This window comes from Pseudorasbora parva, chromosome 19 (genome assembly GCF_024679245.1).
Source record: "Pseudorasbora parva isolate DD20220531a chromosome 19, ASM2467924v1, whole genome shotgun sequence".
NCBI lineage: Eukaryota > Metazoa > Chordata > Actinopteri > Cypriniformes > Gobionidae > Pseudorasbora > Pseudorasbora parva.
In genome coordinates, this window is record NC_090190.1 from 38,765,099 (window position 1) to 38,790,890 (window position 25,792).

General features: G+C 39.6%; 1 protein-coding gene and 2 long non-coding RNA genes across 13 annotated transcripts; 1 reads left to right on the forward strand and 2 right to left on the reverse strand.

Annotated features, from left to right (window-relative positions):
* Nucleotides 1–1,044: 1,044 nt before the first annotated feature.
* On the forward strand, nt 1,045–25,425 carry si:ch211-80h18.1 (uncharacterized protein LOC555593 homolog). Of its 11 annotated transcripts, XM_067426298.1 has the most exons (41): nt 1,045–1,114; nt 1,716–1,783; nt 1,896–1,964; nt 2,381–2,413; nt 3,563–3,604; nt 3,932–3,973; nt 4,163–4,201; nt 6,684–6,722; nt 6,878–6,928; nt 7,011–7,061; nt 7,632–7,685; nt 7,791–7,829; nt 8,298–8,444; nt 8,938–8,970; nt 9,077–9,115; nt 9,213–9,236; nt 9,334–9,381; nt 9,467–9,511; nt 9,632–9,676; nt 9,811–9,855; nt 9,942–9,989; nt 10,065–10,100; nt 10,456–10,515; nt 11,754–11,816; nt 12,039–12,086; nt 12,202–12,261; nt 12,929–12,973; nt 13,114–13,164; nt 13,243–13,272; nt 13,388–13,435; nt 15,533–15,568; nt 15,649–15,702; nt 16,501–16,545; nt 16,636–16,686; nt 16,761–16,805; nt 16,892–16,927; nt 20,971–21,015; nt 21,311–21,364; nt 22,760–22,795; nt 23,012–23,056; nt 24,931–25,425. In XM_067426298.1, the coding sequence occupies exons 1-41, from the start codon at nt 1,104–1,106 to the stop codon at nt 24,963–24,965; spliced, it is 1,935 nt and encodes a 644-aa protein (XP_067282399.1). In that variant the 5' UTR covers nt 1,045–1,103; the 3' UTR covers nt 24,966–25,425. The 11 variants fall into 11 exon arrangements, with proteins under 11 accessions (XP_067282399.1, XP_067282391.1, XP_067282392.1 ...); XM_067426290.1 differs by having other exon boundaries at nt 9,942–10,100; XM_067426291.1 differs by having other exon boundaries at nt 9,942–10,100; nt 16,895–16,927.
* Nucleotides 7,688–9,665, reverse strand: LOC137048234 (uncharacterized). Its single transcript, XR_010899348.1, has 3 exons — nt 9,573–9,665; nt 8,296–8,438; nt 7,688–7,823 (listed from the first exon to the last, which is right to left on the reverse strand). It is a non-coding gene; the product is annotated as an uncharacterized lncRNA (long non-coding RNA).
* On the reverse strand, nt 12,026–15,654 carry LOC137048233 (uncharacterized). The gene is made up of 3 exons (XR_010899347.1): nt 15,521–15,654; nt 12,994–13,143; nt 12,026–12,154 (listed from the first exon to the last, which is right to left on the reverse strand). It is a non-coding gene; the product is annotated as an uncharacterized lncRNA (long non-coding RNA).
* Nucleotides 25,426–25,792: the final 367 nt, after the last annotated feature.

A 25,792-nucleotide genomic window follows, 5' to 3' on the forward strand; every position in this document is an offset into this window, starting at 1 on the left:
GGTGAACCACATTTTTCCAGGATTCTTTAAAGAACCAAAAGTTCAAAATAACAGCATTTATTTGAAATAGAAATTGTTTGTAACATTATAAATGCCTTAACTGTCACATATAATCAACATAACGTGGCCATTTCTCTGTATGTATGGAAACAATTTGCCCAAAAATATGAAGCAGCACAACTTTTTTCAACATTGATAATAACCATAAATACTTCTTAAGCAGAAAATCATCATATAGAATGATTTGTGAAGGATCATGTGACAGTGAAGACTGGAGTAATGATGATAAATTCAGTTTTGATCACAGGAATAAATTAAATTTTACTATATATTCAGATAGAAAGCAGATATTTTAAATTATACAAATATTTCAGAATATTACTGTTTTTACTGTATTTTTTCTCAAATAATTGCAGCCTTGGTGAGCAGAAGAGACCTTTTAAAAAAAAATAAAAGATCGTAATGAAACACTCATCCATCTTTGTATATATGGGCTAATATTTTATTTAAGCGCTAAATCCCAAAATAAGCATGTTCGACCCATCTGGAAACCTCTGATCTTGAACTAGCCGTGTGCAGGACCATGTGCACAGATGAGAAAAAACCTGTAACTTCCTGCCTGAGTTCCTGTGGATGCTGTGATGTTCTGTAGGCTGGCTGTGCCCTCCACTGGCTGAGCTGCCTTACTGAGCTGCCACCGCTGCCTGTTGGCCCAAAAGAATGATGGGACATGCCATAAATAACAACTTTTTTATCTAAAACTTTGGCTTCATCATTATCATCATCATTCAACAGCCAATGTACAGTAGATATTCATTAGCATTTCTGCATGTTGATGCTTGCGGACACTGCAGATCTGATCAGAATATGAATTATGAATCATAAAATGTCACGGTACTCACCTGTGGTTTGATTCTTCAGAGGGAGTAGTTTGAATGGCAGGGGCTGGGGTTAGACATCAAAGTCCTGCCCCTTAACAAGATGGGGGGCTGGAAGGGTATAAAATGTATTTTGGTGCCCAGTCAAGCATAAGGAAGTCAAAAGCACGTTTGCTGGTTGCTTTATGTCTGCTGCACAGTTTCCAACATAGACCTGTGCTAAAGATGCTGTCACGGTAAGTCAATGACGCTTAATTTATTCTTAATTAAATTACTTCATTGATAATAGTGGAACAATTGATAGCTTAATAATCAGCAAAGAGCCGTGGATTGTTTTATTAAGGTGCTTGTATGAGGATTTTTACATTTGTGCATTTGACAGATGCTTTTATCACATTTGTCACATTCCCTGGGAATCAAACCCATGACCTTGGTGTTGCAAGCACCGCAGTGCCATACAAAAATATAATTAGTATCCTTGCAATTTAATGTTATTTGTATATGACTTATATCTGGTTATTTTAAAATCTGCGCTACTCTGGAGTCTTTAGTGATATACTAGTCTGATTATACCTGTGCTTTCTAAATATCACAACACTTTAACATAAAATATGTATTGTGCTAAGTATCGTTTTTAGACTTGTGTTTTTAAAAAACCCAACCATTGAATATACTTTCTAAATTCTGCATTTTTTGATAATATTGTTTTTGAGAATATGCATGTGCAATTGCTCCTTTCTTGTTTAGTAAGTGTGATATATACCCTAAAAAGCATCTACCTTTGTTTTTGGGGTTCATGTTTGCTCACCATGGACTCTTATCTTTCTGCTTTCACAGAAATCTTGTAATTGCTTCAGTGGCTGTTGTGTTTCTGGTGTCCACTGTATCAACGGCTCCTGTTGAAGGTACGAGCTCTTCTCCCAGAGGACTGCATTTAATGACACATTCTTGTGTTTAACATACAGCGCCCGCACTTATTTACACAATCGCCCACTGCTGAATTATTTCTCCGGACAGATAAGGAGCCTGAGGAAAATGACTTCGAGGCTGAAGAAGGGGAAGAAGAACTGTCAGAGGAGGAAGAGGGTAGGAGATGAAGGTCTTTTAGATGTTACTTCTTCAGCGTCCCAATGAGAGCTGATCGTATCACATCAAGAAGCTCATACTGGGGGCAATTTGACAGCATTTGATCCTGCAAAAGGACAAAATAAGAAGTTAATACTATAACATTCATGATAAACAGTTTTAAAAGTGAAATTGAATTGCTTCTGTAAATCCGTTAAGCTTCATAAACCCAATTAAAGTGAGTAAAGCAACATAATCCAAAGTTTCTAGGGGGAAATTAAAAGAGCCTTATTCATTTGAATCCTAAACTCAGTGGACTCGTGTTATATTCTGATAACAGTCAGCAGATCTGTAAAGGGTTCAGGACAGAAAGAGGAGAAGGGCAAAACAAAGGAGCGGTTGTTATAAACTGTATCGATTTTCCCTTTTCTTTACAGATGATGATGACTCCAAAGGTCAGCATATGAAGGGTGGGTGACAAGTTCACAACTTACCACCATTGCAAAACCTCAGTCATCTTTAATAATCACATAATGAGTCATAATTTGCTTAAAAAAATTTGCTTTCTTAATGAGGCTGAGCTATATACATTTGGGCTTTTGCCATTAAACTTACAAAAAAGTACAATGGTATTATTTCTTATAGTATGTGCTTTTGGACCAATTTCAATATCTAGATTTTTGGCCTTGACCCTTATGATTCAAAAGTACCATGTTACATAAATATGGTTGTCATATAGTATCATGGTATATATCAAAGTAGCATGCTACCATATGTTTCTTTTGGACATGATAGCGCATACATATATAGTTCTTCAATCATACCAAAATATGTAATTTGACATAGTATTTACAAAGTTTTCCATTGGATCTAACTGGAATACCATAGTATAACCATCTGACAGCCATGGTACCACAGTACTTTTTTTAAGGTAAATAATATACACTATACCGTTCTAAGGTTTGGGGTCTGTAAGATTTTTTTTTAAGAGTTTCTTCTGCTCACCAAGGCTCTATTTGATCATAAATACTATAACAATTCTGAAATATTATTACGATGTCAAAAAAAACGTTTTCACAATTTTCTATGTGAATATATGCATATAGTAAAATGTAATTTATTCCCGTGATTAAAGCTGAATTGCAAGCATCATTACTCCAGTCTTCAGTCAGTCACATGATCAGAAATCATTCAAATATGATGATTTGCTTTGTTGGAAACAATTTGAAATAGAAATATTTTGTAACATTATAAATGTCTTTACAGTTGCTTTTAATCAGTTTAAGGATTATTTCTTTTAAAAATCTTACTGACCCCAAATATTCCAGTAGTATAAATTACAAATGTAAATAAAGACCAAAAACGGATATTTTACATAATATATAACATGTTTATAAGCGATAAAAACAACTAAAATCATATCTAAAATGTTCATAAAAGCCTATAAAAGCCACTTAAAGTGTATATAACTGACGCAAAGCCCCTTAAGCACATGTTAAAAGAGCATTTGTCCTTTCAGAGGGCCATACACCTGGCCGAAACAGATTGATTGACCTGTGAGAAATGATCTCTGGGAATCTTAAGAATATGTTTCTTGTTCCTCTCCCTCTTTCCCAAAGGAGCCGGATCACAGCAAGCCACTGCAGCACCCAAAGGCTTGGGTAAGGTGAAGCTAATCCTCTTTAGAGCTGGAGGCAGAGAACACTGAACCTCTCAGCACTGGAAAATAGTTCACTGGGTGCACCCTACTCAGTAAGCAAAGTCAATCAGTACATAATCTGGTTTAGGGATCAGGTATGTGGGGATTGTGCCACAGTGGCTGAACGGCATTGCTCGATTTATTAATAAATGTGGAAAGACGAAACATCAGCAGCCGCTTCAGGTGCACGGGCCCGTGGAAAACACAGGCCTAGCGCAGTATGAGGGTATGTTTGTGGGGGCCGACGTTTCGGGACCTTGTTTAGACTGAAGGGCTGTTTTTCTCCAAGGTATGACTCCTGGCAGCGGCGTCGCGGGCGAATCCCCAAACGGTAAGGAAAGTCTACTCGATAAGGCAATAACAAGTTCTTTAAAACCTCCTGTTCAGAGTGCATTAGCCTCTCATGGCCTCTGGTGAAAGGTGAATTTGTTGAAAGTTCAATGGCCACTTTTCAGGCCTCGCTTTTCTGTTTCTGAAGCCCAATACATCTTTTGACAAAACCTTTGCTCTTGTTTCCCAGGTCAGAAACTCAATGGTGGCACTCAAACTGGCCAAGTCTGTAAGTGTGAACCTGATCTAACAGGGGCAAAACTTTCACACAAGTCCTACTTTAGAAAAGCAACACCGACTGACCCTGTGCAGAAAATTCCCCAGCTAACAAAAAAAGAAATTCTTGGTTATGCGAACGTTATGGGAACATTCCATTTTGCAAACTTGATGGGAATGTTACTTTAGAATGTTCAATAATATATCTCTTCAAAATTCACTGTTTATAATCATTTTTGACCACTGAAGAGCACCGTTTGGATCCATTTCTAGACTTGTATTTCTTTAAAATCCCGATCACAAAACTCTCCCGTCCACCGTGGCGTGAATAAAATTACAATCCGAATGCACGAGTTTAAGGTTTTATCCTATGGTTTTATCACTGAGGTGGCCTGCACATTTATTTTGACGGATTTGAGTGAAACAGGCGAAGGGCGCGTAACATACGTCACGACCAAACGTTACCGATTGGTTATGGCAGATCCAGAGAGGCTCAGGGTAGATCCAACAGTTTTAAACCTCAACAGTGTTCCCGCCTTCGCGGAAATAAACGCTTGTCAATGGAGAGTGGCCAGACTCTCTGTACAAATGAAATGTACGAGAGTCTGGTAAGACCAGGCTATATACTGGGGGTGGAACAGTTAAAATGACTCTCGGTTCAGTTTTAGTGTCACAGTTTCAGTATGTGCTATGTTCAAGGGGGGAAAAGTAATACTGTCAAATAAAATTAAAGCAACAGCGCAAATAAATGCAACAACAAAAGATACAAAAATAATATAAATAGTGCTTTTCAGGTTATTTAGGTATCTGACAGTAGTTTTCAGTAACAGAATGTGAATAAAGTCATCAAATGTAAAATACCATTGCGTATAATCTTCAATGTATAAATTTAACAAAGATTCATCAATATTAAATTTACAAAAGCTATTGATTTCCTTGTCTTTTGTTGTTTGATTAACATTAGAAACACAGACAGCAGAAATATTAGGCTGCTGTCACTTTAAGCGTGAATGCACGGATCCAGTACACTGATACTCTAAACATGCGTTGTCTTTCTCGACTGTTTATGTTCACTTAAGACATAACCTACTATGTTTGCTAGGATACTCACCAAGACAGGAATGTTGACATCGTTTTTGTGTAAATTTGCCCGTTAAAATGCAAGACTTTTAGAAAGAACGTTTTAGATGCGAATACGCACACTTCAGATGAGTGCACACACAAATCTTTTCGCAACACGCATACAAATTCTTTAAAGGGGTACTTCAGCGCTGGGAAGATGAATCTGTATTTAAACTGGGTCATCAATGCAGTAGAAATGTGAAATTATTTTTGAATTTGGTGCTTTCTAGACTGAGAAAAGACAGAAAATGTATTTTTGTCCCATGGGGATGAAAGACTACAATTCCCAGAATGCTTCGCTGCCCTGTGAGGCCATTCCCAACACCACCAACTTCATTACTGTGACTGAGTTAGAGACACTACAATTAACGCGAGTTCAGTCTGGCACGCGTTTCAGTTCATGCCTTTGCAAGCTTAACTTTCATAGAAATGAATTTGAGAAGTTAAAAGACTTACATTGCTCACCATAGCTCCGTTTAAATGATCCTGTCTGCAAGCTGAGCTCTCCCTGCCAGCTGAGTGTTATCTCCCATCCTCATGCGCGAGTTCAAAACATGCGGAAATAGCTCTCTCTGCTGGCTGTAGTCTTTAACCTCTGGGCAAACATTCCTCCTATGATGCAAAAATCGTCATTTTGCATCATAGGAGGAATTTTTCCAGAAATAAAATGCATAAATCTCTTGTCTCAGGGAGATATGAGGGGGGAAAGCACAATAATTTGAATATTCTCCAGGGTTTCTACTGATACAAAGGCATATGCTAATCGCTGAAGTAACCCTTTAACATTTTGCACTTGAATATTTAAACTGGCAAGGCTTAAATAAGTTTAAACACAGATAGAAACTGGCAGATTTTGTACTCATTCATTTTAATTACTTTTAACTTGATGATTAATATATTTAACTTAAAATAAACATGCACTCTCAACTTAAATATTTTGTAGTGGAAATTTGGCTAGCTTTAACTACCTTATTCAGTAAATGCTAACTTGCTAATTGGTAACACGAGGCTTTGATAGCCATAGCATAACATAGAAATTACTGAATGAGTATGACAAGTGTGAATAGCAATTATCGCTAAGAAAATATGTTATTTTCAGAATCCAGTTGCTATTTACACCTGGTGACTAACTTTAAACAAACTTCTATTAATATTACTGTAATAATGTTCATTCATAACTTTGAAAGACCCTTGCTAGAACATTCGCCAAAGTTCAGAGAAATTGTCAATATCTATTGTCCATATTTACTGTAGTCTTCTTTTTTATCTATTGCCATGTAATGTGCTAAACATAACAGTAAAGTTGACTTTGATATCTTCTCTCTGATGTCCAATATAAATAGAGAAAGTAAATAGTGTTTTTATCATTACAGCATCAAGCAGCACATCAACAGCTTCAAATGGAGCAAATGGTAACCAGCATTTCAATCAGAATATAATAATGTTTTTGTTGTTCATTTAAGCCACTCACTATCATTGGATTACTGAAGCATTTTTAAGACGTGCAACAGTGTTTTATTACTGTAGAAAGAATGGCTTCTCAGTAATGCGTCTGTGTGTGTTACAGGAAGTAACGGTAGAGATGGGTACTCTCGCCCACCTGGATCAAGTTCTCATGGTACTGATTTCACCTGTGCTTAACATGCTTCTCTTTTCATCCTAACAAGTTTTCCTAATCACTGTATTTATTTCACTTACAGGTGCAAGTTACAATGGACAAGAGGGGTCCAAATCAGAGACAGTTCCTTCAGGTACCCAGTCACTGATTTTGGCCTAAAAAAACAAACACGTAGCAAGTGAAAATTACACACTCTCATATGGCATTGCATAAATACTAGCAATACTAAAATACTAAATAGCTTATTATGCACTATATTCAATACAAATATTACATTTTAGATAATAAAATGTATATAATATAATATTATATAATTACACATAACTAAAATACACTACCGCTCAAAATGTAAGAGGTCATGGTTGAAAGATGTTTTTGAAAGAAGACTTTAATGCTCATCAAGGCTGCATTTATTGGATCAAAATACAGTAAAAACAGTAATATTGTAAAATATTACAATTTAAAATAACCATTTGCTATTTAAATATATTGTATAATTTATATAAATGTAATTTATGTCTGTGATCAAAGCTGAATTTTCAGCATCATTACTCCAATCTTCAGTGTCACATGATCCTTCATGATCAGTCTTTACTTAGGTCATCCTTTCTAAAATAAAGTATTAAATGAAACAATTGCACTGACCCCGAGCTTTTGAACAGTAATAAATAACATGACGAGTGACCAAGAAAACTGTTCTCAGGTGTAGGAGCTGGAGGAGCGGGTGCTAATGGAGGTTCAGGATCAAAAGTCCCTGGTAATGACATTCAGAAACCTGTAAATTATTGTTCGAAATAGGATATTTCAAAGAATTAAGAAACTTACAGCTGTAGAGAAGCCTAATAGATTGAATGTGTTTCAGGCACAGACGGGGGAGTCCATTCAGTGTCCATTTCTGTTGGTAAGAGATTGTTCTGTTTATGTTAAGGCAATCAGGATCTGCATTATATTTCATATTGTTTATATTATGCACACCAGATCATGATATATCCAAAGGCCTGATAATATTGTAATATTCTGTAAAATTTTACTTGAAGCCTTTATATATAATGCATTATACAAGTATTTTAATGCATTAATTATACTTTATCTCATGAATTGCAACCACAGTAATAACAGCCTTAATTACAAAATGTATTTATTGTTACACCTTTAGAAAGTGTAACTGTCATTAAAACACATGGCTATCATGACACATAAAAAAAAGATTTCATGCATTAAAATGTACATTATGCATTCTTTGAATTCTTTGAAAATGCATTATACATAAAGTCCTCAAGTAAAGCATCACTCAATATTCTAGTGCATGTTAAAGTGGTGGTTAATTTTTCACACTCCACATAATGTGATATCTTTGTCAATCTCACAGTGTCATCAGGTCAAGGGTCATCAGGCCACTTAGCAGCAGGTCATGGGTCAACAATGTCATCCAGCCACACGTTTGGCCGACCATCAGCAGGGCAGGCGTCAGGTGGTGTGGGTGTAGTTTCCTCCGAGGTCCAATCACAGCCTGCAGGTATTTAAACCAAAAAGATCAAATGTAAGATTTACATGGTGATCACCTCTTTAAAGAGGACCAATTATGCTTTTTTTTTTTTTCCAGCATTTTTTTTACTGTGTAATGTTGATGTTTCAGCATGAAAAAAGTCTGCAAGTTAGAAAGTCACTCCAGTTACTCTCCATATCAGTGTGCTCTATTTCTCATTTAAGTAATTCCCATTCAAGGCATATGCAAAATAAAGGGGCAAGGCCTGGTTGAGCTAGTTAGTGTTGAAAACTCGCAGTTATGGGAAGGGGCGGGACATTTTCCAAACAAGTTTGAAGCAGTTGACCAATTTCAGAAGGAAGGGCTTCATAGAGACAGGAACTAAACAGAGCCTTGCTGAAATTATTTTTGAACATTCAAGCATGAACACCTATTCTAGCAAACCACAAAAACTTTGTAAAAATATGGCCTCTTTAAAATTATGCATACTAATGTTATAATAATGTTCTGTGCATGTGTCCAGGGTCAGAGGGATTCGCTCCACAATATGAAAATGGTATGTGTATAAGAAGATCTCTCTATGGTACATCATGGAGGTCATTTCTTACTTCTTAAATACTGTACACACTTATGTGAGAACAGATCTTGTCTTTTTGCATCAGGAGAAACGCCGCATGACGGATCTCAAATCGAGTCTCCAGGTGATAAACGTCACAGTTTACATGCACTGTTTATCAAGTGTTTTCTGTTAAATAGTAATTGATGTCATATTGTGTCATTTTTGTCTTATAAATTCAGAAATCCCAGAGATAGAATCTAACGGTGAGTATTGTGTTGTTTTAATGCAAAACAAACAATATTGTGAATTTTAAAAATCAGAATCCGTGATTTAGTCACGTTAATCGGGTTCCTCTCACAGGTAATGGGCACAAACAGCTACTGAATGGAGGAGAAGCAGGATTCACAGGTGAGGAAACAATGTTTTTCATGGACGGACTATTCATACAACAAATTCAGATAACACAAATAATATCTTTGCTATTTTGGTGCAGGTTTGGATCATTTCATGCCAGGCACTTCTCAGATACCAGGAACAGGTATAAAAACCTGATTTTAAACATGAACATGGAAGAACCATCCAAGGTACTTAGTACTTACATGTTTTCAGCTGTGATCTGTTCTCACATGTGTGTCTTTTTGTTTTGTGTACATCTCAGGTGGTTTTGATTCATTTGGCACAAGCCCCCATCTGGAAATTACAGGTAAACATCAGTTCAACTCTTCGGTTCTACAAAAACAAATTATATTTTGTTATGAATCTATCAGTCAGTCAATAATATGAGCATCAGAACATACTGAATATGGTAGGAACTTACATTGCACTTTTCTATTGTAGGCATAATAGACCAAACAAGCCATGACTTCCTTGTTGGCTTAATGGGTGAGCGTCCCTTTATTCTCATTCATTAGTGGAAGGAATATTGAAAGTTGTTTCTCAGTTTGGACTCATAATGTCTCCCTCTTCAGGTGGAATAGGAGAGAGCTTTGGTCCAGACACCCAAACAGACGGTCTAGGTACGCTTTTAGACCTCTTAGACACTCCTCCAGACGTTCCGCCCACATGCCTAGTAACTGACGCTGTCTCAACAGATCACATGGGACTCGCATATCAGGTGGATTCGGCAGGTAAGCATCTACTTCACGCAGTCCATTTTTCACTTAACCAGAGAGGCTTGATGTTTATGGCTTTTGGGCTGCGGACACCAGAATGGCTTTCTGCTGATCTCATTGGCCTTGTAACAAACAGGACGTCCCGCACTAGTTAAATTGACTTGATTTACATTTATGCCCATGCTGTGAAACGGCTCACATACGGCACTGAGAGCCTTTCTCCAATGCGTCCAGCTGTCACGCTGTACTAATTATGGGCTGCGCTGACAGAATAAACCAGCCAGTTTCTGTTCACTACCTAATAATTTATTGAAAGATGACTGGTGTGAATCAAAGCTGTCTTTTTTCTCTCACTGCTTCTCCTTTCCAGCCGCTGGCCTGAGTCCAGGGCACCCGTCCAGTGGCGGCCCGGTTCTAGACGCTCCTCCAGGTAATGGCTGCTGGCTGCCGCTCTGTTCTCCTTTAGGTCCTGTAAATTCAGAGTGCTTTTACCCTAGTAGCCATGGGATTATCCCAGCACACGTCTAATAAACTCTGTCAGACTTACAGTCTTGACATGGGCTCCAAAGGGGGTGTAATGACAACTTTCAGAGACGTTTTTAGAGTCACGAGAGGTCACTGGGGTTTTATGCATCTGTATGGATTACATAGACTGATCACTGAAATCATAACTCAATTTACTGAATGAGTGTAGGAGAGTAGATAGACAGACAGACAGACGGATGGATATATGGAGGAACGGATGTACGGACAGACAGACAGATGGAGGGACGGACATTTTCTAATTTGCTATAGTTTAGAAAATAGTAAATTGTCTGAATCATTTTTGGTTTGACTGTAGATAGGTGTATGAGGTGAATGGGTGGGTGGATGGATGAATGAATAAATTGATGGGTAGGTGGGTGGATGGATGGATGGATGGATGAATGAGTGGGTGGGTGGGATGGTGTAAGGTAGGATGGATGAGTGGATGGATTGATGGTGGGATTGATGGATGGATGGATAAGTGAGTGGGTGCATGGATGGATGGATGGGTGTATTTATGGATTGATGAGAGGGTGAGTGTATGGATGGATGGATGGGTGTATGGATGGATGGGTGGATAGTGGGTGTATGGATAGATGGGTTGGTGGGTGGGTTTGTAGATTTATGGATGGATGGGTGTATAAATGGATGGATGAGTGGTGGGTGTATGTATGGATGGATGAGGCGTGGGTGTATGTATGGATGGATGAGTGGGTGGGTGGGTGTATGGATGGATGGATGAGAGGGTGGGTGTATGGATGGATGGGTGAGTGGGTGGGTGTATGGATGGATGGATGAGAGGGTAGGTGTATAGATGGATGGATGAGAGAGTGCGTGGGTGTATGGATGGATGATGAGTGGGTGGGTGTATGAATGGATGGATGAGTGTGTGTATGTATGGATGGATGAGTGGGTGGGTGGATGGATGAATGGATGGATGAGTGGATGAGTGGTTGGGTGTATAAATGGATGGAAGAGAGGGTGGGTGTATAAATGGATGGGTGAGTGAGTGTATGGATGGATGGATGGATTAAACCATATCGTGTGAATAAAGGCAAATGTATACTTAAATACCGGTAGTCAACATGTCTACTAGTAAACCAATCATGTATCTTGCTAACTATCTCTTGTTCTGTATATCAGACTCCCTGGCTCCAGATTACCTGTCTGCTGACAATGGGAATGGTGATTATACTCACTCAATCAGTAAGTAAAGTATTTGTCTGTTAACTAGCATTAGATTTAAAGAAAAGTATAACAGACAGGGCCGTATCCGGGGCCCCGGTGCAGCAGTGGATCCCCTTGAAATCGAGTTTCGAGGGGCTAAGGCTGGGGCCCCTAAAACGTCAGCACTTTTTCCCCTGCTAGTGACGGCCCTTTAAACAGAGTCTGTTCAATATGTGGTTAAATAATCACTTGTGTCTTCAGGCACGTCTGATAATGGAGCTCAATCAAAATCACCGGCCGACACAACAGGTAAACTGATGTTGAACGACATACTCGCCAACCATCCAGCCTGGTCTGGTGGAGAGCGGCTTGAAACACTGAAACGGAAAGTGTGATGAATCTTAATTCAGAATGATTTTTACAGATTCATCAGTAGTCTTTGACACAATGTCACATCCGGGTCATTCCTTCATAGACTATTCAGGTACTACACCTACTTCAGTAACACTTTACAACAAGGTCTCATTGGTTTACATTAGTGGATGCTTTAACTAACATCATATAAACAAACTAAAAGAAACATATTACAGCATTTACTAACCTTTATCCATGTTTGTTACTAAAAATGCAATAGTTTGTTAGTTCAAAGTGCATTGACTAATGTTAACAGATTTTAAAAATGTATTAGCAAAGGTTAAAACAATGAGAAATACTTCTACATCATTTAACTAATGTAGTGAACTAATGTTAATGGATCCTTATTGTAAAGTGGATTTATTCCCATATAAAAAGTAACCATTAGCAGATATGCTACCCTCTCATCCATCCATCCATACACCCACCCACTCATCCATCCATCCACCCACCCACTCATCCATCCATACACCCACCCACTCATCCATCCATCCATACACCCACCCACTCATCCATCCATACACCCACCCACTCATCCATCCATCCATACACCCACCCACTCATCCATCCATACACCCACCCTCTCATCCATCCATCCATACACCCACCCACTCATCCATCCATCCATACACCCACCCACTCATCCATCCATACACCCACCCTCTCATCCATCCATCCATACACCCACCCTCTCATCCATCCATCCATATGATATTCATCTGTTGTCTTGTTCACAGAAGGTGGAGTAGATCATAATGGTGCAGATTTGCCTGAAACAAACGGTAAGCTCATGTCAACTCACCTTTCCCTTCTGGAAAACAAATGCTTCTTTTGCTTGGTTCAAGCTGGTTTAGACGGTTTTTCCAGCAGGAATATCATCATACGGTATTTTATTGACACATCATTCATTACTGCATTACAGGAAATGGAAATGGAAACGGTCGGCACAAACCTGTGGTAGACATACAAAAAGGTACGTTCATATCTCTATTAAAGCATATAAAACATAAACAAAGATAGAACTGCAGTGTGTGTCTGGATTCGTTCACAGGTGACCTTCCAGCCATTCATCTCGACCTCAGTATGTGTCTAGCAATAAAACACACAACTAATCAACACACAATCACAACATCATGTTATTGACAGATTAATATCCTGGAATCAATGTGAATATTCCCAACCGTATTTCCCAACAGGCGGAACGGGCCATCAGGACGCAGCCACGGAGATGCATCACACAGCTGGTACTATATCAGCCGGCTGCATGACATCACCGAAACTCAATTGATTTGTTAGCCATAATTCATTTTTTATGCGTCTTCTTTTGGCTAGTCTGTCTAAAACCAGTGGGGTTGCGCGGGTTGACCAAATGCTTGTGCGCAACACGGAAAATATTTCTCATGGCAGGTTTAAAGCCGCCATGAAATCCCAATCGAAGTTATGTGGCTTTAGTGTTCAATACTATGCTAGTTTAATCCCAAAATATGAAAATGAGTAAATATACACATTAAAAATGTAAAAACGATTCATGTATAAAAAATATATTAGCCATTAAAAAAGTACAAAAATATGCTAGGACACTATGGTGTCTTTAAGGTAGCCAATATTTAATATCAACCAATTTTGGAACAAGCTATTTAATATTTTCATAGACAACTAAGCTGCGAATAGCAATTTGTTAATGAACAAATTAGGTCAAGACCAAAAATCAATCTGGGTTTTTTCATGCATTGGTCAGTTTTTGTTTTGTTTGTTTTTTTGCTTCGATTCTACTTCTATGACATCTTTTTTATTATTATTAACATGTTATGCCTAAAATATGGTGATTTTGTATGCCTGTTGTGTTGACAGTATTTTCTGATTTATGGAGGGATAGATTAAAAAGAGAGATTCTCTGTAAAAATCTTCAACTAGACACACCTTTGTTGATATGTCAACAAAATGAAACAAAGTGGCTGTATCCCATGTTCAGATTTATTTCTAGAAATGTATGGACATTAGTGCGTGTAAATAGATAATGCTAATTTGCATATATTAAAAGGATTTGTTCACTTTAAAATGAAAATTTCCTGATAATTTACTCACCCCCATCTCATCCAAGATGTTTGTGTCTTTCTTTCTTCAGTGGAAAAGAAATTAAGTTTTTGAGGAAAATATTCCAGGATTTTTCTCCACAGTTGGACTTCAGTGGCAACCAAAACGTTGAAGGTCCAAATCAACGCAGTTTCAAAGAAAGGGCTTCAGAGGCTCTGCACAATCCCAGCTGAGGACTTGGGTCTTATCTAGCCAAACCATTGGTAATTTTCAAGAAAAAATAAACATTTTAACCTAAATTGCTTATCTTGCGCTGCTTTGCGATGTGCCACGGATTACGCAAACACGTCGGATTAGTACCGGCCCAAGCAAATGTGTGAGGACTAATACAAACGGCCTTTACCTAAAAACACTCCAAATTCAAAATCACCCGACATCAATGTTTAACCTTTTTATGCTAAAGGATGCTTGTATTAGTCTTTGCTTGTATTAGCTTTGTAAACACGAGGGCGGGCGACCTTTTCCACACGATTATGTAACATGTGGTGTGTCACAGAACAGTGCAAGATGAGCAATTTAGGTTAAAAATATAATTTTTTTTAAGAATATGACAGATGGTTTGGCTAGATAAGACCCTAGTCCTCAGCTAGGATTGTGCAGAGCCTCTGAAGCCCTTTCTTTGAAATTGCATTAATTTGGACCTTCAACATTTTGGTTGCCACTGAAGTCCATTGTTTGGAGAAAAATCCTGGAATGTTTTCCTCAAAAAAAGACACAAACATCTTGAATAAGATGGGGGTGAGTAAATTATCAGGAATTTTCATTTTGAAGTGAACTAATCCTTTAAACAACATTTCAGAAAACAAAACTTAATTCTCTTAAATATGATTGTACTGGAAAAGAAGGTGGTCTCTATTAGTTAAATGTTTACCATATACACCTTAAATTGTCCTAAACCTAGTGAGCTGTTCCAAAAAGTAGTCTAACGTTACTTTTACTAAAATTATTGTTCTAAGGTATTTGTGGAGAAGATACAAACAAAATGGTGGAGTTGAACTCTATGTTTACCATAACTTGCTTTTATTTCAGTGAATATTGTAGTATTCATTCAATAGTTTCATGCAATTAAAACAGACTAATATTTAAGTGTTTTATTTTATACTCATTAGGCTTCGGTCATTAGCTTAGCATCATGCTAACACCAAACTGCTTACGAAATATTTGACGTTAGTCGCGGCAGCTCTCTAGGTTTTGGAACAGAGATAATAAGTAACACGGTTAAGTTAATTACTTACTTGTCTGTACAGGAGACCCTCATGCCGTCAGCACACATCCAGATGCAGGTGAGTGGCATCACACAATCACTGTTGCGCAAATATTAATCTATTTAGTATCTTTAGAAATGCCATTTTCTTATTTTCAGTTGGCGCGCTTGATCTAGTTGATCACACCCTCAGCCCTTACCCTGACACGACTGGTAAGAAAACATCCATCGTAACAAGTTTAATAGGTTAAATAACAATAGATATAAAAATAATAATCTTTATTTCTTTATTTCTCTCTTTTTGCTTCGTTGTAATTTTATTTATTGTGCATCTGTAGTGATTGTAATGTAAAAAAAAATTAAAAAAAATAAAAAGAATTATGGCAAGTGTTATAGATTAAAACATGTAAATTATGACATAAAAAAGTCTAAGTTTACATGTATAATTAAGAGATAAAAAATCGAATAATTATTATATTGAAGACAAAATCGAAATAATAATTATGATATTAAAAAATACAAATTATGACATGAAACAAAATTATGACATAAGGCATAATTATGACATATTAAATCAAAATCAAGACAGTTATAATTATGATATTAAAAAATCTACTTTTTGAGAATAGAATAAATCTTATGAGATTAAAGTTTAAATTATGATATCAAAAGCTGAATTTATGACTAATAATAATAATGATGCCTTTTAAAGTCATAATTTCAATGTAGGATGTCAGAATTTAAACTTTTTAATGTCAAAATTATGTTTTTTATGTCAGAATATCTACTTACTATCTACTTACTATCTACTATCTTACTATCTACTATAATCTGATTTATTCATAATTATACAAAAACATAATTTTAATTCTTATGTGGCACAAATGGGCTTCTACAGATTGTTTTATGATTATTTTTTTTTAAGTCTTATTATGTATTAGCACTTTGAGTTAGCCTACCATTGTGTATGAAATATGTTGTATAAATAATCTTCGTCTTGCCAACTCAAAGGACATGACCGTATCACCGGTGGAAACTTGCAGACAGATATGGCAGGTATTATCTTTGAAATTTTACCAAACATATTCCAGAAATCCACCATGAGTGATTGTAAGCAGCATTGGTCTGTGCTGTCTTTGTGGTCAGGTGCGGCGGGGGATCCGGTGACTGAAGGACAGACTCAAACAGATGTGACGGGTGAGTACAACACATCACATAAATGAGTGCTTTAAGTAGTAAATATTTAAAACATGCTATTTCCTGTTGTTCAGGGCAGGGACACTTAGCTGTGACTGACGGCATGCCAAATTACACAGGTAAACACGTTTCCCCAGCACATCGAGACACGTGTCAGTCTATCACTCAGGGTAGGGTTTCATGTGTAGTGTGTGTTTCTGAAAAGCAGATTCTGTTCATGCGACTGGGACTGGATTCACAGGTGAGTTACCTTTAGTTTAATACACAAACACACACACACACACACACACACACACACACACACACACCTTGGTCGGTCTGAATACTGTTTATTGCACATGTAGCTCCAGTCAGTTTAATCACTGTCCTGTATTAATGCACTGAAACACACACACACACACACACACACACACACACACACACACACACACACACACACACACACACACACACACACAACAAGGGGTAACATCATAGTTTTTGAAGTAATTCAACTTACTGCTTTATTTTAAATGGCCCACTAAAGTTCCTTGAAATGCACAGCATTATTCAATGCATTGAATTAATTTCCACTGAAACAGTTAGACAGGGAAAGACATATCTAAAATCACCTCCCCTTTTTTAAATCGACAATAGCTTTTAGTTTATATCACAGCTGAGCTTGGTAAAGCCACAGTTTACTCCTAATCTCCTCCATATCGCTTTAAAATATCATTCTTTGCAGAATTCAAACAGGTCTGATACGTTTTCTGGTCTGAGTCGACTCAATCACATGATCCGCTCTGTGCTGTCGTGTCTCTGGACCGACTCGATCACATGATCCGCTCTGTGCTGTCGTGTCTCTGGACCGACTCGATCACATGATCCGCTCTGTGCTGTCGTGTCTCTGGACCGACTCGATCACATGATCCGCTCTGTGCTGTCGTGTCTCTGGACCGACTCGATCACATGATCCGCTCTGTGCTGTCGTGTCTCTGGACCGACTCGATCACATGATCCGCTCTGTGCTGTCGTGACTCTGGACCGACTCGATCACATGATCCGCTCTGCTGTCGTGACTCTGGACCGACTCGATCACATGATCCGCTCTGTGCTGTCGTGACTCTGGACCGACTCGATCACATGATCCGCTCTGTGCTGTCGTGACTCTGGATCGACTCGATCACATGATCCGCTCTGTGCTGTCGTGACTCTGGACCGACTCGATCACATGATCCGCTCTGTGCTGTCGTGACTCTGGGCCGACTCGATCACATGATCCGCTCTGTGCTGTCGTGACTCTGGACCGACTCGATCACATGATCCGCTCTGTGCTGTCGTGACTCTGGTCCGACTCGATCACATGATCCGCTCTGTGCTGTCGTGTCTCTGGACCGACTCGATCACATGATCCGCTCTGCTGTCGTGACTCTGGACCGACTCGATCACATGATCCGCTCTGCTGTCGTGACTCTGGACCGACTCGATCACATGATCCGCTCTGCTGTCGTGTCTCTGGACCGACTCGATCACATGATCCGCTCTGCTGTCGTGACTCTGGACCGACTCGATCACATGATCCGCTCTGCTGTCGTGACTCTGGACCGACTCGATCACATGATCCGCTCTGTGCTGTTGTGACTCTGGACCGACTCGATCACATGATCCGCTCTGTGCTGTCGTGACTCTGGACCGACTCGATCACATGATCCGCTCTGTGCTGTCGTGACTCTGGACCGACTCGATCACATGATCCGCTCTGTGCTGTCGTGACTCTGGACCGACTCAATCACATGATCCGCTCTGTGCTGTCGTGTCTCTGGACCGACTCGATCACATGATCCGCTCTGTGCTGTCGTGACTCTGGACCGACTCGATCACATGATCCGCTCTGCTGTCGTGACTCTGGACCGACTCGATCACATGATCCGCTCTGTGCTGTCATGACTCTGGACCGACTCGATCACATGATCCGCTCTGTGCTGTCGTGTCTCTGGACCGACTCGATCACATGATCCGCTCTGTGCTGTCGAGTCTCTGGACCGACTCGATCACATGATCCGCTCTGTGCTGTCGTGTCTCTGGACCGACTCGATCACATGATCCGCTCTGTGCTGTCGAGTCTCTGGACCGACTCGATCACATGATCCGCTCTGCTGTCGTGACTCTGGACCGACTCGATCACATGATCCGCTCTGCTGTCGTGACTCTGGACCGACTCGATCACATGATCCGCTCTGCTGTCGTGACTCTGGACCGACTCGATCACATGATCCGCTCTGTGCTGTTGTGACTCTGGACCGACTTGATCACATGATCCGCTCTGTGCTGTCGTGACTCTAGACCGACTCGATCACATGATCCGCTCTGTGCTGTCGTGACTCTGGACCGACTCGATCACATGATCCGCTCTGTGCTGTCGTGACTCAGGACCGACTCGATCACATGATCCGCTCTGTGCTGTCGTGACTCTGGACCGACTCGATCACATGATCCGCTCTGTGCTGTCGTGACTCTGGACCGACTCGATCACATGATCCGCTCTGTGCTGTCCTGACTCTGGACCGACTCGATCACATGATCCGCTCTGTGCTGTCGGGTCTCTGGACCGATTCGATCACATGATCCGCTCTGTGCTGTCGTGACTCTGGATCGACTCGATCACATGATCCGGTCTGTGCTGTCGTGACTCTGGGCCGACTCGATCACATGATCCGCTCTGTGCTGTGGTGACTCTGGGCCGACTCGATCACATGATCCGCTCTGTGCAGTCGTGACTCTGGACCGACTCGATCACATGATCCGCTCTGAGCTGTCGTGTCTCTGGGCCGACTCGATCACATGATCCGCTCTGTGCTGTCGTGTCTCTGGGCCGACTCGATCACATGATCCGCTCTGTGCTGTCCTGACTCTGGACCGACTCGATCACATGATCCGCTCTGTGCTGTCGTGTCTCTGGGCCGACTCGATCACATGATCCGCTCTGTGCTGTCCTGACTCTGGACTGACTCGATCACATGATCCGCTCTGTGCAGTCGTGTCTCTGGACCGACTCGTTCACATGATCCGCTCTGTGCTGTCGTGACTCTGGACCGACTCGATCACATGATCCGTTCTGAGCTGTCGTGACTCTGGACCGACTCGTTCACATGATCCGCTCTGTGCAGTCGTGTCTCTGGGCCGACTCGTTCACATGATCCGCTCTGTGCTGTCGTGACTTTGGACCGACTCGATCGCATGATCCACTCTGTGCTGTCGTGACTCTGGAACAGAGCTGTGGCGGTTCACGTGACACAAAAGTCAAACCAGACTTTATTTGCATATTTACAACATCTGAATCGTTCCCTATCCCCTATATAGTGCACCATGTAGAAAATAGTAAATTTGTGAACAAGTGACTGATTTATCAGCGTCTGTTTATAATGTAGGAGGCGGGGATTCCGATTCTAGAGAGCATTTGATTGGACAGAAAATCTGATGAGAGGGGATGGAAGTCTTCCATATTGGTGGAAGTGAAAGACTAAGTTTTGAATGCTTATATCATGGATGCGAATTTTGTCATTGTTTTGTTGCACACTCACTTATAGATAACAGTAAGGCTAACATATACTAAAAGACAAAAACATTAATTTTGATTTCATGGGGACTTTAAGTAGAGACGCTGCACAGACGCAGGTCATTCACACGCACATCTATCTCTCTCACTGGATATTTAATTCAGACGAAGGTCTTTATCACTGTGTCTGATTCAAAGCGGGCAGAATGCTAGATCTGATGAGCCATAACTGATGAAAATAACCGCACTTCCAGTCAAATATCACGCTGCAAACATCAATAACTGCTTTAATTTTTCGATGCGGGATATCGATCCACGGCTAGCTGTGCATTAAACAATTTGCATCGGTGGTTCTTTGCCTCCACGTTGTGCATTAAAATCATTTAATGCACAGCTAGCCATGGATTATCCCTTACATATACACAAGCGTATGTATAAAAGCGTATCCCCCAGTTTCACAGACAAGGCTTAAGCTAGTCCCAAAATGCATGTTTGAGCAGTTTTAACTGAAAGCAACTGGCACTAACAGATCTTTAAAATATGTTACTGTCATTGTTTTGTCTTATGATGCACACTAGTTATTATTTTTTTATTTTTTTAAAGATATGTTTATAAAAGCTACTTAAATTGAATTAAGGCCTAATCCTGGCTTAATCTAAGCCCTGTCTGTGAAGGCAATAAAGAGCTGATTTAACAATCTCTGTATGATTTTTTTTTTTGGCATATCAATGTTCTTGTCAAATTTTCAGATGCCTCAGAGACACATAGTAGCATGGTTCAGACAGACTTACCAGGTAAATTACGTTTGAAAACATCTGTCTCATCAGGTGGACAGACTATCCAGGTAAGCTGCCCTTATAAAAAATATACCATGGTAAACATAGTTTCTGCAGAGAATGACAGAAAGACACTGAAGGCCAGTTTGAAGGAGATTCCATATGATTTTGCAGTACAATAACAATGGTATTTTGGTGGAAACTATGATTACCAAGGTCAATTTTTGCAAGGGTTTGCTTACAAAGCTGAAATTGTTTTACAGCGTTATTAAAAGTTCAAAATAAACCAACCCTTTCTTAAACTCAACTCCAGTCACAGGGGATCCATTCACAGGGGTTTCCTCACAGACAGACGCCATGGGAACAGGTGAGTGACACACAACTAAAACACACACTATAAAGACATATTTTTAATCATCAAGGGCGCATTAAATCAGTAAAGACATGTTTAAGGTTACAAAATATTTTTATTTCAAATTAAAACTTTCTATTCATAAAATAATCCTGAAAAAAAATGATGATAACAATGATACAATGATAACAATAAGAGCCGATTAATAATTGAGAATCAACAATAATCAAGCAGCAAATCATAATATTAGAATGATTTCTGAAGGATCATATGACTGAAGACTGAAAATTCAGCTTTGATCAAAGGAATGAATTACATTTTACAATATATAAAAATAAAATAATATAGTTATTTTAAATTGTAATATTTCTCAATATTACTGTTTTTACTGTATTGTTGATATACTGTATATACACCGATCAGGCATAGCATTATGACGTAATATTGGGTCCCCCTTCTGATGCCAAAGCAGCCCTGACCCGTCGAGGCATGTACTCCATTGGCCCCCTGAAGGTGTGCTGTGGTATCTGGCACCAAGATGTTAGCAACAGATCATTTAAGTCCTGTAAGTTTTGAGGTGGGGCCTCCATGGATCAGACTTGTTTGTTCAGCACATCCCACAGATGCTCGATTCAAAGATCTGGGGAATTTGGAGGCCAAGTCAACACCTCAAACTCGTTGTGCTCATCTAACCATTCCTGAACCGTTTTTGCTTTGTGGCAGGGCAAATAAAATCCTACTGTTGGTGTTTCGGCGGTTAGTGGGTCAGCATGGGCACCCTGACTGATCTGCAGCCCCATACACAACAAACTGAGATGCACTGTGTATTCTGACACCTTTCAGAACCAGCATTAACTTCTTGAGCAGTTTGAGCTCCAGTAGCTCGTCTGTTTGATCGGACCACACGGGCCAGCCTTCGCTCCCCACGTGCATCAATGAGCCTTGGCCGCCCATGACCCTGTGGCCGGTTCTCCACTGTTCCTTCCTTGGAGCACTTTTGATAGATACTGACCACTGCAGACCGGGAACAGCCCACAAGAGCGGCAGTTTTGGAGATGCTCTGACCCAGTCGTCTAGCCATCACAATTTGGCCCTTGTCAAACTCGCTCAAATCCTTACGCTTGCCCATTTTTCCTGCTTCTAACACATTAACTTTGAGGACAAAATGTTCACTTGCTGCCTAACGTATACCACCCACTAACAGGAACCGTGATGAAGAGATAATCAGTGTTATTTACTTCACCTGGTCATAATGTTATGCCTGATCAGTGTGTATGAATATATAAATATATATATATATATAGGAAATATATTCATGTCAAATGTGTTTTAAGTCTCTAAACCTGTTATAACGGTGAATTCCTCAAATCGGTTGTTTTGATCTGAGCATGTCATGTTCTCCTCTAACAGGCCAACCTGGTGCTACGGAACAGACACAGCCAGCTGGTAAGCTTCTTGGGAGTTCACTTTAGTCGCATGAATTATGATTCTCTGATGATCCGTATCTTGCTTTCACCTCCACCGCCATGTCAAATCTGTCAGGGAAGCCTGTCGTCCACAACCTTGTGAAAAAATGAATGTTAATGTCTGATTGAGATGCTGTGATGATGAACAGATGCTCAACAGCTCTTCTCTTTTCTCTGTTTTGCTTGTTCTGTCCAGTATCAGCAGGTGAACAGTACCACACATCTGGTCAGGGTCCTGAAGGTGGGTCTGAAACTCTCCACGCACATCGTCTCGTGCTGAAATATCACATTTATGAACTTCACATATTCAGAAGAGGCATAACAAACGGTCCAAATCATCTCAGAAATAAATCATAAATGATACAGAGGCTTGTTGATAAGGAATTATTGTAAGATACACTACTGTTCAAAAGTGTGGGCTCAGTAAAATGTTTTTGAAAGAAATTGATTAGTTTATTTAGTAAAAGTAAATGCATTTATAAACGATTTCTAAAATAAATGCAATTTGTTATAATGCTATTTATCAAAGACTACTAAAGAAAGATATGTTTCCACAAAATTATGAAGCAGCATGACTGTTTCCAACATTGATAATAACTGAGTATCAAATCATCATATTATAATGATTACTGAAGGATCATGTGATGTCTGCGGTCTGGATAAGACATAAATGCAGCCTTGGTGAGCAGAAGAGACTTCTTTCAAAAACATAAAAAATATCGTACCAACTTTTGAACGCTGGTGTATATGGGACAGAAAGCACATAGTGTACGGAAGAATAGATTAACAGAGGGTTTGCAGATATCCGTCCTTCTTGTGTTTCATGAAAACTGCTCAATGAGTTTGCACACCACACCAAAAGCTTAAAGGGATAGTTCACCAAAAAAAGAAAATTCTTTCATTACTTATTCACCCTCATGTCGACCCGTAAGACTTTCATTCATCTTCGAAACACAAATTAAAATCTTTTTGATGAAATCTGAGAGCTTTCTGTCTCTCCATTGACAGCTACACAACTACCACATTGATGTTTCAAAAAGTTTTAAATCCACATGATTTGAGCGGTTTAGTCCAAATATTCTGAAGAGATTTGATCACTTTATATGATGAACAGATTTAATTAATGCTTTTATTCAAATATATAGATTGATCAGTGAACATAAACAGAAGATCAATGGAACCTGCGTAACACGAGAATGAACCTCATTGGTTCTTGCTGAAGCTCAAACGTGCTGCGTAACACGAGAATGATCCTCATTGGTTCTTACTGAAGCTCAAACGTGATGCGTAACACGAGAATGAACCTCATTGGTTCTTGCTGAAGCTCAAACGTGCTGCGTAACACGAGAATGATCCTCATTGGTTCTTGCTGAAGCTCAAACGTGATGCGTAACACGAGAATGAACCTCATTGGTTCTTGCTGAAGCTCAAACGTGATGCGTAACACGAGAATGAACCTCATTGGTTCTCGCTGAAGCTCAAACGTGATGCGTAACACGAGAATGATCCTCATTGGTTCTTACTGAAGCTCAAACGTGATGCGTAACACGAGAATGAACCTCATTGGTTCTTGCTGAAGCTCAAACGTGATGCGTAACACGAGAATGAACCTCATTGGTTCTTGCTGAAGCTCAAACGTGATGCGTAACACGAGAATGAACCTCATTGGTTCTCGTTGAAGCTCAAACGTGATGCGTAACACGAGAATGATCCTCATTGGTTCTTGTTGAAGCTCAAACGTGGTGTTTTACACGAGCCTCATTGGTTCTCGCATGTCAAGTGAGTTGAATGTTTATGTGAAAAAAGACAATTCAATCTGTTCATCATATAAAGTAATCAAGTCTCTTCTGAAAATTTGGACTACACTGCTCAATTCATATGGAACAGTTTTATGATCTCTTTATGAACATTCTGAAGCGTCAAAGTGGTAGTTGTGTAGCTGTCATTGGAGAGACAAAGTCTTATGGGTTTGAAACGACATGAGGGTAAGTAATTAAAAAAAAATAATAATTTTGTGTGAACTATCCCTTTAAATCTTAAGCGGCACAATTTTCAGCTAGTAAATGTCTGTCCGGCTATCTTGACCTCTGAACTGATCTCTGCGCTTTCTGAAAGGTGCAGAAAATGTGGAACTGGAAGATACCTGCTGACTTCCACATGAAGCCGCGAGTGAGGTTTCTGCGCTACAGATTTCAGTGTACGGACCAGTACGCCTGGCAGAGGAACCGTGAACCCGCCCGCTAGACTTTAGGTCTCCTTTGTGTGTGTGTACGTTTGTTTTATTTTTGACTATTTAAACGTTCTGAGGATACTGTAACTTAACTTTTTATTGTGCCTGTTTATAAAAGTGCCCTGTAAGTGTTTTATTCATTGGTGTGCCGAAACAAAAATCTAACTTTGAAAAAGAAAAGTCACGATTTAAAACATATTTCCAGAGTAAATGCGCTGTGTAAATTCAATGATTGTTTCCCCCCATAAAGTCGTTACTGTATTTTCTTGCCTAGATGTTTGAGCAATATTCTTTACAAATGTCACAATTGTATATTGCCGAATGTATGTCATTTGAAGATAATCTTTACATTAAATTGAACATCTATTTTGAACATCAAATTCAAATATTTGTCATTTTACATGAGAAACATAACTATGAGGAACTCCAGGAACATAGCCGTTTGAAACAACTGGTGGTCCAAGGTGGTCTACTAACTAAACCAGGTCAGCCAAGGTGGTCTACTAACTAAACCAGGTCAGCCAAGGTGGTCTACTAACTAAACCAGGTCAGCCAAGGTGGTCTACCAACTAAACTAGGTCAGCCAAGGTGGTCTACTAACTAAACCAGGTCAACCAAGGTGGTCTACTAACTAAACCAGGTCAGCCAAGGTGGTCTACAAACTAAACCAGGTCAGCCAAGGTGGTCTATCAACCAAACCAGGTTAACCAAGGTGGTCTATCAACTAAACCAGGTCAGCCAAGGTGG

Coding starts and splice junctions, on each gene's coding strand:
- si:ch211-80h18.1 (XM_067426290.1), top strand. Junction 13,273..13,387: donor AGCCATTCATCTCGACCTCA/GTATGTGTCTAG, acceptor ATTTCCCAACAG/GCGGAACGGGCCATCAGGAC. Junction 16,928..20,970: donor GACTGGGACTGGATTCACAG/GTGAGTTACCTT, acceptor TCAAATTTTCAG/ATGCCTCAGAGACACATAGT.